Below are 15,209 nucleotides of genomic sequence, written 5' to 3' on the forward strand. Positions count from 1 at the left end.
ATCATGCAAATATACATAATTTGGCTATGGCAGAAAGTAAAATGGCCGCCGCGGCTCACATGAAGTTTTTTTGCGATGGCTAACGTACTTTTCTGAAAGATCACTACCCAATTAGTAATTGTACCGTTTTTGGTGCTTGTATCCACATGTGAACGATTACCCTAAAAATGGCACTTCACTCAGACCACCATTAATTTTCAACACACTCTCAACGTCATGGTACAAAACCTTGATCATAGCCAGAAGACACGGACTGAGGTCAAAACTCTCCAGAGTCTTCTAGAGATAGAGGTGCTCATACCGGTCAAAAGCCTTTTCTTTGTCCAATGAAATAAGACCAGTTTTAAAAACCAAAGAACTAGAGACATCCAAAATATCTCTAATTAAGGACACATTGTCCAGGACGGACCTACCAGGCACACAGTATGTCTGGTCAACATGGGTCACCATCTCCATCATACCTCTCAGTCTGTTGGCCAATGCTTTGGACAGGATTTTATAGTCATTGCAGAGAAGAGACACAGGACGCCAGTTTCTGATCTCTAACAGATCCTCTTTCCTCGGTAAGAGAGTTATTACTGCCATCCTGCAGCTCATTGGCAGCAACATATCTTTAAAACTCTCATTAAAAACTGTTAACAGATCTCCACCCAAGTCCCTCTAGAACTCTCTCTGTAAAAAAAAATCCCCACAGTCCAGAAACACAGTCTTCAAGATGTTAAAAAGAGGCTTCAGTCAAGGACAGTCCAATGTGGATAATGGTCTCAGTACAGAAGGGGACCTGCAGCCTGACGGCAGCATCCTGTATGGGGACACTATCTTGCCGCACCAGACCAGCTCGCTCTGCAGGACGTTGTCCTGGATGAACGGCGGTATGTTGGAGACCGTGACTTTAGTAGCCGATGTAGTTACCGGAGTCACCGAGACCAACCCTACTCCACTACAGCGTTAGCCTTGTCTACGCTGTCCACAAAGATAACGACAGCACCGTTCATCCGGGCGGCTGACGTGATGCCGCCGGGGCCGACTTTCTCCCCCACAGCCAGGCTGCACTCCTCCACCGGTGCTTACGGCTTAGCGTGGTGAACGCCATGCCGGTGGCGCAACCACACACACACGCACACGCACAGACACACACACACCTAAATTCCCGAAAAGCACCAACAATCCAAACAGCAACACAACCACAAGCACACACACTGTTTACACCCTAGAAAGATGGTATAAGTTTGAAAAAATAGTAATTAATTAGTAATTAGTCACAGAAACCATGTTCCCATTCACTCTTAGCACAACACTCACTCCATGCTTCCACTCAGAAAGAGAGAGAGAGAGAAAAAGAGAGACAAGGAGAGAGAGAGAGACACAGAGAGAGAGAGAGAGAGAGACAGAGAGAGAAAGACAGAGAGAGACCGAGAGAGAAAGAGGGAGAGGGAGCGCGAGAAGTAGAGAGAGAGAAAGAGAGTGTGAGAGATTGAGAGAAATTGAGAGAGAGAGAGAGAAAGAGAGAAAGAGAGAGTAGGCCTAATACAGATGTGGAATACATCCAAATTGCAGAGCTTTACTCTTCAGAGCGTTGATGTATGAATGCTTCATGAGAACAGCCTGAGACAAAAACGTTTTCTCTCTAAAAGAAGCTAAATAACCAAAACGTGTCTTCAGGTAACAGAGACCGGTACGGAGGAACCTTTTCAACGTGCTGGCCGAGGGAATGAGCCCGGCACAGGCTGCAGAGCACGGCAGCTTCCTGGCCTGCCACCAGGGCCCGTCTGATTGGTTGACAACCTCCAGCACGTCCCCTCTGCTGAACGCCATCCCCGCATTGGGACACGGGCTGGAGGAGTCCTGCAGGGGGCAGTAGTCCACCATCGCCTTCATGAACACCTAGCACACAAACACAGAGAAAGAGAGCGAATTGAAAGAGGAGAGACTTCTGTAATGTCTGAAGTAGCCTCCGACATGCTAACGAGAGACTTCTGTAATGTCTGAAGTAGCCTCCGTGACGTTAACGAGAGACTTCTGTAGTGTCTAAAGTAGCCTAGCCTCCAAGATGCTAACGAGAGACTTCTGTAATGTCTGAAGTAGCCTTGGAAATGCTAACGAGAGACTTCTGCAATGTCTGAAGTAGTCTCCGAGATGCTAACAAGAGACTTCTGTAATCTCTGATGTAGCCTTCAAGATGCTAACGAGAGACTTCTTTAATGTCTGAAGTAGCCTCTGAGATGCTAACAAGAGACTTCTGTAATGTCAATACAGTAAAAATGGACTTAGCAAAAATAGCATTAAACACAACAAAGGCTGTCAGTTGAATGGTGTTTTGAGCTAATGTTAATCAAACAACCATAGATAGCTAAAACATTTCTGAAATGATTTCCATCTTCTGTTATTGTTGGTAATGAGAAAACTTTATTATTTCATACATTTCAGTATGATGTGTTACGTCATAAACCGTTTAACTGAGCATGTACATATCCCAAATATGAAGACTTAAGAACCAAATATTTCCAAAAATGTGAAAAACATAAACCAGGCTTCACTACCTACACTGAGAAAAAACAGTTTCCAGCTTTTTATTAGAGGAAAAGACACAACATGACTCGCAGCTCGCAGTCTTCTCCTGCCACAATACAAGCTAAATAAATCGAGATTTATATGTTTTCATTTTTAATTTTCTGTTCTTTTTTTATTGTTTCAAAGTACCCTTTGAGGGACATGCGCATCATTTGTTTAGTATAAACCATAATTGTCCTGTTCACTTGTATTATTATATCAGATATATTATTCATATATATTTTATTTTATATATTATTATATCAGATATATTATTCGTATATATTATTATATTATATATTATTATATCAGATATACTATTATATCAGATATATGTTTCATATATTTATTATTATTAATAATATTAGCACTATTATTATGTTATATACAGTGAGGAAAATAAGTATTTGAACACCCTGCTATTTTGCAAGTTCTTCCACTTTTTTTGATGAAATTGTCATCGTAGGTGCATGTTCACTGTGAGAGACATAATCAAAAAAAATAATCCAGAAATCCCATTGTATAATTTTTTAACTCATTATTTTAATGATGTAGCCACAAATGAGTATTTAAACACCTGCGAAAATCTATGTTAATATTTGGCAGTTGCCCTTGTTTGAAATTACAGAGGTCAAACGTTCCCTATAGTTTTTGACCAGGTTTGCACACACTGCAGAAGGGATTTTGTCCCATTCCTCTACACAGATCTTCTCCAGATCAGTCAGGTTTCTGGGCTGTTGCCGAGAAACACAGAGTTTGAGCTCCCTTCAAAGACTCTCTATTGGGTTTAGGTCTGGAGACTGGCTAGGCCACGCCAGAACCTTGATATGCTGTGTGCTTTGGGTCATTGTCATGTTGGAAGACCCACCCTCAACCCATCTTCAATGCTCTAACTGAGGGAAGGAGGTTGTTCCCCAAAATCTCGCAATACATGGCCCCGGTCATCTTCTCCTTAATACAATGCAGTCGCCCTGTCCCATGTACAGAAAAAAAGCCCCCAAGCATGATGCTACCACCCCCATGGTTCACAGTAGGGATGATGTTCTTGGGATGGTACTCAGCATTCTTCTTCCTGCAAACACAGTTAGTTGAATTATGACCAAAAAGCTTTATTTTGGTCTCATTTGACCACATGACTTTCTCCCATGACTCCTCTGGATCATCCAAATGGTCATTGGCAAACTTAAGACGGGCCTTGACATGTGCTGGTTTAAGGAGGGGAACCTTCCGTGCCATGAATGATTTCAAACCATGACGTCTTAGTGAATTACCAACAGTAACCATGGAAACGGTGGTCCCAGCTCTTTTGATGTCATTGAACAGCTCCTCCCGTGTAGTTCTGGGCTGATTTCTCACCTTTCTTAGGATCATTGAGATTGCACAAGGTGAGATCTTGTATGGAGCCCCAGTCCGAGGGAGATTAAGAGTCATGGTTAGGTTCTTCCATTTTCTAATGATTGCTCCAACAGTGGAACCTTTTTCGCCAAGCTGCTTGGCAATTTCTCCGTAGCCCTTTCCAGCCTTGTGGAGGTGTACAATTTTGTCTCTAGTGTCTTTGGACAGCTCTTTGGTCTTGGCCATGTTAGTAGTTGGATTCTTACTGATTGTATGGGGTTGGCAGGTGTCTGTATGGAGCTATTGACCACAAACAGGTGCATCTAATTTAGGATAATAAATGGAGTGGAGGTGGACATTTTGAAGGCAGACTAACAGGTCTTTGAGGGTCAGAATTCTAGGTCATAGACAGGTGTTAAAATACTTATTTGCAGCTGTATCATACAAATAAATAGCTAAAAAATCATACATTGTGATTTCTGGATTTTTTTTATAGATTATGTCTCACAGTAGACATGCACCTACAATGAAAATTGTAGGAAGTGGGAAAACTTGCAAAATAGCAGGGTGTTCAAATACTTATTTTCCTCACTGTATATTAGTATGATGACGAGAGACATGCACATAATTTGTTTAAAAACAGACTTTTACAAAATAAAAGCCTGTGAGCAACAGCCTTTTATTTTGTAAAAGTCTGTTGCTTACTGCTACCGCGCTTACAGGAACCGGAAAAGAAAAGAATTGGCGGATAAACCCCAAATAAACCAACAAACATGCAAAAGGGTACGGATTTTTAATATGGTCATTTTCATTTTAAAGTTCTTCCAGCGCCGCAGTTGACAGAACCAAAGTGATTTGTAAATACTGCAAAGCTGAATTTTCTTCTCACCGGAGTAGTTCCAGTCTAAAATATCACCTAAATGCAATACACACAGTTGATACAAGCAAATCTTTCAACAAGCAGTGCAATGCAAGGCTTCAGCAGACTACGTTAGATGCAGCATGTGGGTAAATATAGATAAACAGAGGCTTACAAATGCCATAGCAAAGTGGATAGCTTCTGTTGGGATTTAAAATTGTATATGTGCTTAAACATTGTGTGTGATTAGCATTATACATTCAAGCTAAAAGCTAAAAGCATTATTTCGACATAAATGAAGACATGTTGGTCATGCATTAAGTTTGTTGTTATAAGTATATAGTTTGTTGTTTGTTATATTAAGTTGTTTTGCAATACTTCTGTTTTTTAATATAAGATGTTCTGCTACATTTTGTTATAATCCAGCTCTCCAAAATGTGTGAGAAGTAGAATTGATTGTTAGGGATGCTCCCTGAGTCTGGTTTCAACCTCTTACCCCCACTGATTTTTTCCTAAACTTAGAGTCATAAACCTTAAGTCACATTCCAACTGAAAAGATAACGGATAAGCACACAAATACATCACTGCGATCGGAAGACCCCACCCTTTGTGGATAAATCTAGAGGTGTAAGAGCCAAAGAGTCAGACAAATTTGGGGGAGAGCCGTGTTAGGTTGACTCTGTATTTGTCTCTAGGATATCCTATGTAATAAAATGGATTCACATATCAACATCTGAGATTTTTACTACTAAGTGACTGAACCCTGAGATGGAGCAGGATTTAGCTCCAACACTACAGACTGCAGGCCCATTAGTGTTGTGGAGGACATTGGTCTGAGAAACATTCTGAGAACCGCAACAGATAACGGCAGGTATGAGATTTCCTCAAGATGCAACATCACAAGAAGAATACACGTGTTGTATGAAAAGGAGAGGACTGCAAAAGCAACAACTCTACAACATGCACCAACTGTTGCTTTTACTGGGGACTACTGGACTCACTGGGTAACCATAATTATCTCGGAGTGACAGTGCATCATATTGATGAAAAGTGGGCGCTGCATTCACATGCTCTGACTGGAATGAAAACAGAGGAGAAACATTATGCTGATAGCTTTTTCTGGTTCTTTTTGATTGAGATTCTCCAAAGGAAATTTGGTACTGAGCTGGTTATGCTACTCCCTGATATAGAAAAAAAAAAATGTTTCTGCTGTTACCTCAGAAATTACCTGTTTTAATATTATGATTGTAGCTCAAGATTTTATGGAAAGTTTATTATCTTTATTTATAACAAACTTTTAATATATTAATATCCATTAATATATAACATTAATGCCCTGGCAGAGGCAATAAGCTTTCATTTTATATTTGCCTTAAGTTGAGATTTACACTAAATATTTATTTAGGTAACTGCTACTGTATAAACTGTATAAATGGTGTTAGGGTTATGGCACTTTCGTTCAAATGGCAGAACATTTAAAATTAAATTGCACTATATACACTACTTTTTGAATTAATTTTTCCATTTTGCGTATAACAATGCAATTAACCGTGATTAATCAGGGAAATCATGCAATTAATCGCAATAAAAACTTTTAATCGTTGCACAGCCCCATATTTTATATATTATTATTAGAGCTAGGCAGCGATTAAAAGTTTTAATCGCGATTAATCGCATAATTTCCCTGATTAATCGCAAAATGAAATAATGACTAAAAAGTTGTGTATATATTGCAATTTTATTTTAATTGTTCTGCCAAATGTACGAAAGTGCCGTAACATTTGTTCTGCAAAAACTTACCAGCATTTTGTTTACAAAGTAGCAGTTAAATAAAATATTTAGTGTACATCTCTCCTTAAACAATGTATTTATCATGTCCAGAGTTGAATTCCATCTGGTTGGAACGTCTTGCATAAGCGACTCCTTCTTATGTACACGTTCTTCTGTTGTTGCTCTAACTCTGCAGCACTTGGACTGTGTTTAGAGTGCCCCACAAATTTTCTGCACTTTGCAAGGACACTGTCAAACACACTGTTAAGCAGAGACACTGTGACAGAACGCTGGAGCAAAGCAGGGGACATGATCAAAAGGCAGAAGGCTCGCAGCAGCGATCATATTTCGTGTCTATTCGTACTATCTGTGCTAACTGCGGGGACTTTATTTGACACATTCCACTGCTGTGCAACTTCAATAAAGTGTCCGCGCATGTTTCAGCATAATGTCTCTCTTCTGTTTTCATTGCAGTCAGAGCACCTGAATGCAGCGCCCACTTTTCATCAGTATAATGCACTGTAACTATGAGATAATTATGGTTACCCAGTGAGTCCAGTAGTCCCTAGTAAGAGCAACAGTGGGTGCATGTTTTGCAGTCCTCTCCTTTTCATACAACTCGTGTATTCTTCTTGTGATGGTGCGTCTTGAGGGAATCTCATACCTGCCGTTGTTGTTGCGATTCTCAGACCAATGTCCTCCACAACCCTAATGGGCCTGCAGTCTGTAGCTATCCACGTCGCTATGGCATTTGTTAGCTTCTCCTGCCTTTGTTAATCTATACCTACCCACATGCTGCATCTAACGTAGCCTGCCAAAGCCTCGCGCCACTGTGTGTTTCGTTGAATGATTTGCTGGTATCAACTTTCAAGGTGATATTTCAGACTGGAAGTACTCCGGTGATAAGATAATTCAACTTTGCAGGGTTTACAAAGCCTGCGAGCAACAAACTTTTACAATAATAAAGAAACAATAAAAACTGCGTTAACGCGCGATAAAATTGTCATCATTGTTAATCAATTAATTAGTTAACGCGTTAACTTGCCCATCCCTAATTATTATATCAGATATAAAATTCATATATATTATTATATTATTGTATCAGATGGATTCACGCCTTGTTGTTGTTTATATGAACAGTCTGTTTGTTCTTTGGCAACACAGATTCTTAATCATGTTGATAAAGCAACATGAAATTGAAATTGAGAGAAAGAAATCCCACATTTTTTATTCTAATTATTTCATATATACCATATATATATATATTTTTTTACTTCTCCTGCACAACATGTATCTGACAGCTTCACTCATGGACATATGGACAGGAAGGGGAGGAAAAAATATATCTACAGTGAGGCAAATAAGTATTTGAACACTCCCACTTAGAAATCATGGAGGGGTCTGAAATTATCATCGTAGGTGCATGTCCACTATGAGAGACATAATCTATAAAAGAAATCCAGAAATCACAATGTATGATTTTTTTACTATTAATTTGTTTGATACAGCTCGAAATAAGTATTTGAACACCTGTCTATCAGCTACAATTCTGACCCTCAAAGACCTGTTAGTCTGCCTTCAAAATGTCCACCTCCACTCCATTTATTATACTAAATTAGATGTACCTGTTTGAGGTTGTTAGCTGTCGTTAGACACCTGTCCACCCCATACAATCAGTAAGAATCCAACTACTGACATGGCCAAGACCAAAGAGCTGTCCAAAGACACTAGAGACAAAATTGTTGACCTCCACAAGGCTGGAAAGGGCTACGGGGAAATTGCCAAGCAGCTTGGTGACAAAAGGTCCACTGTTGGACCAATCATTAGAAAATGGAAGAAGCTAAACATGACTGTCAATCCCCCTTGGACTTGGGCTCCATGCAAGATTTCATCGTGCGGTCTCAATGATCCTAAGAAAGGTGAAAAATCAGCCCTGAACTACAGGGGAGGAGCTGGTCAATGACCTGGAAAGAGCTGGGACCACCGTTTCATAGGTTACTGTTGGTTATACACTAAGACATCATGGTTTGAAATCATGCATGGCATGGCAGGTTCCCCTGCTTAAACCAGAAAATGTCAAGGCCCGTCTTAAGTTTGCCAATGACCATTTGGCTGATCCAGAGGAGTCATGGGAAAAAGTCATGTGGTCAGATGAGACCAAAATAGTTTTTTTTGGTCATAATTCCCCTAACCGTGTTGGGAGGAAGAAGAATGATGAGTACCATCCCAAGAACACCATCCGTACTGTGAACCATGGGGGTGGTAGCATCATGCTTTGGGGCTTTTTTTCTGTACATGGGACAGGGTGACTGTATTGTATTAAGGAGAAGATGACTGGGGCCATGTATTGCGAGATTTTGGGGAACAACCTCCTTCCCTCAGTTAGAGCATTGAAGATGGGTCAAGGCTGGGTCTTCTAACATGACAATGACCCAAAGCACACAGCCAGGATAACTCAAGGAGTGGCTCTGTAAGAAGCATATCAAGGTTCTGGCATGGCCTAGCCAGTCTCCAGACCTAAACCTAATAGAGAATCTTTCGAGGGAGCTCAAACTCAGCCCAGAAACCTGAATGATCTAGAGAAGATCTGTGTGGAGGAGTGGGCCAAAATCCCTTCTGCAGTGTGTGCAAACCTGGTGAAAACCTACAGGAAACGTTTTACCTCTGTAATTGTAAACACAGGCTACTGTACCAAATATTAGCATTGATTTTCTCAGGTGTTAAAATATTTATTCGCAGCTGTATCATACAAATAAATAGTTAAAAAATCAAACATTGTGATCTCTGGATTTTATTTTTAGATGTCTCTCACATTGGACATGCACCCACGGTGAAAATTTCAGACCCCTGCATGAAGTGGGAGAACTTGCAAAATAGCAGGGTGTTCAAGTACTTATTTTCCTCACTGCATATGTGGTATATGGAATATGGAATAAAAAGTACAACATCTACTAGAACATGGAAATACTCAAGTATGTACTTGGAGTTTGTACTTAGTTACTGAGTTCTTACCGATGTCTGGCTGCCGACGCTTTGCGCTGCATCAGGAATCACTTTAAACAGAATGGTTCCCTGGGAATTAATCTGCAAATACACGTAGACACGTAGAAGGGGAAGGAATGGGATTCAGCCTTGAATTTAGACTTGGACTTGGACTTGGATTTAGACTGAGATTTAGACTGAGACTGAGATTTAGGCTTAGATTAGATTTAAACTAGACTTAGACTTAGACATAGACTTAGTCTTAGACCTAATCTTAGACTTAGACTGAGATTGAGTGTCCAGGTATTTATGTGAGTCCAGGTATGTTTGTGTATGTGTCTGCCTTCTTTACCCCCCCCAAAGGGAGGAGTTAGAGGAGTCCTTTGGTCTGCTGGTCCTACACATTGAAAATGAAACCATCTTTACGCTTGGGCTTTACTTAGTAATAGTTTCAGGGGTTTGTGAAGTCCAGTACCAGGATCTTGATCAGCTGTTCTGGTTCCAGGCCCACCACAGGGTTCCCATTGACCTCCACCAGCATATCTCCGGGATGGAGTAGTCCTACAACACACACAGGCACACACACACACACACGCACACCCACACACACACTTACGCACACAAACACACACCCACACATGCACAGACGCAGACATGCACAAATGCACAAACACACACAAAACACACGCACACACAACCACAACGCTCGCCCACACACAAACACACACACACACACACACACACACACACAAACAATGACTTACATCATAACAGTATTCCACCTTGTATCTAACACATTTTTGACAGTTGTAACTCACCGCTGCGGTCAGCCAGTCCTCCGTGAATCACCCTGGCAATGTAGATCTCTCCCGTCTCCTCGTCCCTCCGTATTGTAGCCCCCTGGTTCGAAAGCAAATCACATTTCTTAAAGAAATGGAAATGTTTTGGTTATTCACAGTTACAGGGTTTCATGTTCTTTTACCATAAACATGTAAATTCACAGTCTAGTTTCGAAATCTCTTGATACTTTTGGTTTCCAAAACATTTGTAAAAAAAAACTGAATAATTATAAAAATTATTAATTATCTCTTCTTTTTTTTTACTTGGGCAAGCTGTCTGAAACCACAAATGCCACAGAAAGAAAGCGAGAGGATCACTATAATCACAGTTTTAGGGAGAACTGGATGCCACAAAGGATCTTTGTACCTTCATTTATTTAGCTTTTTTCCCTCCAGAGTTGATTTGTTGTCCAAGAACTGAAAAGATACTTCAGCTTCTGGTTAGTCGTTAAAATGTTTTCCTTAAACTAATATGTGGATGTGGATCTAAATTTAAAAAAGGTGTTCAGTCTCTTTAAGAGTCTTTTTTTCCGATCAGACAGTTGGTTGTCGGCCTACTTATTCTTTTTCTTCTTCTTGGTTGTCAAACAGCCCGTGCTGTTGCCATGGTGTTGGTCCTCCAGAGAATCTCTAGAAGCCGCTACGTTGTTAGGCCCCCCCTGTCCGTTGCGTCCACCACCACCTGCCTTGCGTGTGGCGCCAAATGCCCCCACCGTCCTCTTGGCGCCTCCATTAACCCGCTCCGGACTCCTCGACATCTGGACACCTGTGCAGGAACTCACAGACGTGGAGGAAGACGAGAATGAGCAGGAAGAAGAGGAGTGGTGGCATGGGTATGGCGTGGGCGCTTTGGGGACTACTTTGGGAGACATGGAGGAGTGCCTCGGCGGCGGCGGCGGCGGCTGTTTGCGCCGGCGTGGAGGAGTCACCTTGCTGGCTATGATCAGCCCCTGCAGCTTGTCCACCACCTCGGCGAGCAGGTTGAGCGCCTGGGCGTTCTCTTCCCCGCTGATCATCTCCGTTGCCGCCAACATCTTCCGGCCGAGATGGCGCACATCCTGAGAGCCACGCTTGATGCTGCCGGGCACCGTCTGCACGGTGCACCGGAGCTCGTCAATGCTGCGCTGTCTGGCGAGATCATTTCGTGTCTGCTGCGCTTGCTTCTGTCTTCCATTTTGTCGAGGATGGCCATGGGGCAGCAAGGGATGACCTCCCTGCCTGGCGCCGAACACAAGAGTGCAGACCCCCTGGTCCTGAGTTGAGCGGTGGGGTGCAGGACTAGACGGTGCCGTGTGCGCTCTTGGAGGGTTGGTTCCCGTCCACGAGGAGGACGGGTTCCTGCCGGGTGTAGGGATGGTCCTCGAGAGTCCCCCCGTTGCCTTTTTGTATAACACAGGGGAGTTGGGAAGACTGTACGCTGGCACAGGAGGCGGAGGGTAGGCATAGTCGTTGCTGCTTCCACCAGAAGAGGAGCCTTCTGCGCCGCCTTGTTTGGGTTTCTCTAAAACTGAACCTCCATGTTGGGAGACGGGTAAAGACAAGAAAAGAAAGTGGCAGCAGAAAGGTGAACACATTGCTCAAATCAAAGTCAAAAAGTGATGGTGAGATGACAAAGACTTGACGATTGGCGGGTATGCTTGTGAGTTGAAAGAGACACAATGGATGAACCAAAAGATTGACTTTCCAAAGGAAAAGCAAATGCAGAGATGGTTGAGTGAATAAAGGACGGACCAAATAGTAGTGAACATATTGAGCCCGATTTATCATGTTTCATCAGAGGAAATATTTCAGAGGGCTCCAGATGAGTTTGTAGCTGAAAAAATACTGGAATATTCTCTGATTATAAAGTCCAAGAAGTCTAGCGAGAAAAAAATCGCTCTCTGGTTATTTGCCTTTCTTTAAACCTATCACAATCTTCTTGGGCGGTGCTAAGCCCCAGACGGAGCCACTGAAACGTTGTCAATATAGAGGTCTCTTTCGCCTACATGACAGATTGGACAATGGATGAATGAATTAAAAAATGGACGGGTGATTGGTGATCACATTTATTGACAGTCCTCCTGGTCTTACACTTGGTACAGCAGGGGGCCGGACTAAGGACAGAGGGAGCTGATTGGTTGAGCCCTTTCTTCCAAAGCTCTCCCATTTGCGGACACAAACAACGGCTTCCTGTTGACTCGTATTGGGGCAGAAAGGGATGTGAGCGTCCTTCCCAAGGGAGGGGCAACGGCCAGGCTTCACTGGCAGTTGCTCGGAGCTCCTCCCGTGACCACGCCCTCCTGGCAGGGACGAGGCGGTCCAACGTGAGGCGACGGAGGCTGCTCCAAGGACTGCCAACCACCCGCCCTCCATTTCCTACACTTCCTCTGCGCTCGCCTCCGATCTTGGTTGGACAAAAGATGAATAAAAGGAATATCTCTTCTCACGGTTCAGTAGCTATGTTTCCATCCACACGTTTCTATCCAAATTAAGTGATTTCGAATAAAAAATGTCTTATGGAAACAGTCAAATTTGATGGAATTTCATGAATATTGACTCTAATGAAACACGTTCATCGGATTTTCTTTGGATCAATATTTGGCTTATGTGATAAATGCTGATGCTGACATGTCTCAAAAAAACGTCTCCTAGCGGTACCGGAGGGACAATAAAAGACAAGTTGCATCGTCACAGCAATGTGTTGATAGCGTCGTTGTTTTCTTATTTTAGCTTGATATGTCACTATCAGCTGGAACATAATCACTATTGCAACTTGTCAAATATTGATCATTTGTTGGTAGACGTTATCCATTTTGTCTAGACAACCTTTGTTGTTGCTTGAATGTTGTGCGATTCAGTGCGAAAATGAATGGAAACACCTTAAAATGTCTCAATCAATCCAATAAACCAATTTGATCCTAAAACAGTCTGTGATGTCATCATCACAGGTTTTTATTGGCTTAAAATCCGTTGGATGGAAACACACTTTCACCAGATTTATTCACATGACTTTTTTTTTTACCAAACTTCAGATAATTCGATTGACACGTGAATGGAAACTAAGCTAGTGCTTCACCTTGCTGTCTGACGGGAACTGAAGCAGTTCTTCGGCTTTCTTCAGCGCCGCCAGACTGGCAAAAACTATTTTTAGCTCGCAGAACATGGGAGTTGCTGCTCTACCGCTGCCTTTGGGTTTGGGTTCATGAACTTCATGTTTAAGGTCCTCTATTGTCCCATACACATACTTTACATGTAGCGAAATTCAATTTTTTTCATTCCAAAATATAAATCAATAATAATAGAAATAATTAACAGATCAACTGTATGACGTACGGATGAGGTGAATACAAACTAATGTCATTAAACACCAAAGTCCCACAATAACCCAATCTGACATCTCTCCATTAGCGCAAGTACAGGTACCGAGCATGTGGGTGTAGTTCAGGCCTGTGTGTTATGTGTGTAATAACAAGAGTAAATTGTCATTTTCCCTTGCGGGACTAAAGAATTATACATCATTACTATTATTATGATTATTATTAACACCAACAAACTGAGCTGCAGGTCCGTGTTCTGCAAAGCAAAATGACTGTTTAGAAAGGAGTCTGGTCTTGAAGAGAGCGGAGATAACAGCTTCACTTCCCCGTTGTAAAGGGCGTCAAACACCTTAAAACATAAAATTGTCCCTTTTAGTGCAACACCAGGATACTAAATTATAATGTATATAATATTATTGTAAATAATGTCTGTGAAATCTCCAGTTATTTTCTTTAGATGTCACAGTAACACTACTGTAAATGATTTTAACAGTAGAATGCTCTAAAGTTATCATTACAACCAAAATCACAGTAGTCTAAGTATTACAGTTAAAATCACAGTAGTCAAAGCATTACTGTAAAAATATCACAATATAGCCACTATAGTACGGTAAATAGTACAGTTAACTACTGTATTTTTACTTTCTTACTTTATGTTGTGTGTAATTGTTTTGTATTTTACAGTAAATACATAAAATACTGTAAATGGAAGAATGGTACCTTTACTATAAAATAAATCACAGTAACTTGCTGCCAATCGTTGCCAGTAAGTTACTGTGAATTTGACGTTAAATTTGTTACAGTTTAGAGAAGAGACTGTGTCTCACCAGTGGCTGATTGTTCTTTACCAGACAGATGACCCTCATGGCCTCCTCGTCCTCGGGCATGTAGTCAGGCAGAGGAGGCAACACGGGGCCATAGTCAGACTGAGCCACACTGTCCTGGGATGACAGAAGCCCCTGAGAGATGGGAACACGGGTTATAACCATAGACAGTGAAATAAATGGTACAACAGGTCCCGTTGCTCTGGACGGAGACCAGTGAAGTCTATTGGAAGCTCTTTTCCGGTGATGGCTGAGCTTTATTGCGCAGCCTCCAACTGAGCTTGAAGCAGTAGATGTGAGGTGAGCAATCTGTCTGAAAGTTGTAAGTCTTCTGGTAGCTGTGCCAAGAGAAATCTCAATCATTCCCAATAAGCTGAGACAGTGAGGTAGGTGGAGTTATACCCACCTGGATGTGTGGAGAGCTGAGGAGGTTGTAGAGCTCTCGGGCTTCAACTGATGGACGGTGGAGCTTCTGTATCACACTCATGATCTGATGGACCGAAAGACAGACAGACAGAGAGACAGACACATGGACACACAGACAGACAGACAGACATACAGACATACAGACAGACATATATATATATATATATACACTACCGGTCAAAAGTTTGGGGTCACTCACAAATTTCCATTGGACTCCATTATAGACAGAATCCCAGATGAGATCAGTTGCCTTGTTTTTTTTAACCAGGGCAGCAGTTTCCAGATTACATTATGTGCTTACATAATTTCAAAAGGGTTGTTTAATGTT

General features: G+C 41.8%; 1 protein-coding gene and 1 long non-coding RNA gene across 3 annotated transcripts in view; one reads left to right on the top strand and one right to left on the bottom strand.

Moving 5' to 3' along the window:
* Window positions 1-13,968, top strand: part of LOC117952723 — a 20,136-nt gene extending 6,168 nt beyond the window's left edge. The window contains exons 2-3 of the long non-coding RNA XR_004658491.1: window positions 5,067-5,072; window positions 13,912-13,968. This is a non-coding gene — a long non-coding RNA (uncharacterized LOC117952723). The remainder of the gene's footprint in view (window positions 1-5,066; window positions 5,073-13,911) is intronic.
* Window positions 1-15,209, bottom strand: part of LOC117952675 (MAGUK p55 subfamily member 4-like) — a 61,215-nt gene that overhangs the window by 24,633 nt on the left and 21,373 nt on the right. For both annotated transcript variants that reach the window (XM_034885160.1, XM_034885161.1), the window contains 6 exons: window positions 14,862-14,945; window positions 14,459-14,590; window positions 10,315-10,396; window positions 9,972-10,057; window positions 9,527-9,598; window positions 1,688-1,884 (listed from right to left, as the gene is read on the bottom strand). In XM_034885160.1, coding sequence (XP_034741051.1) covers window positions 1,688-1,884; window positions 9,527-9,598; window positions 9,972-10,057; window positions 10,315-10,396; window positions 14,459-14,590; window positions 14,862-14,945 — 653 coding nt within the window. The remainder of the gene's footprint in view (window positions 1-1,687; window positions 1,885-9,526; window positions 9,599-9,971; window positions 10,058-10,314; window positions 10,397-14,458; window positions 14,591-14,861; window positions 14,946-15,209) is intronic.

Source organism: Etheostoma cragini, chromosome 11, assembly GCF_013103735.1.
Source record: "Etheostoma cragini isolate CJK2018 chromosome 11, CSU_Ecrag_1.0, whole genome shotgun sequence".
NCBI lineage: Eukaryota > Metazoa > Chordata > Actinopteri > Perciformes > Percidae > Etheostoma > Etheostoma cragini.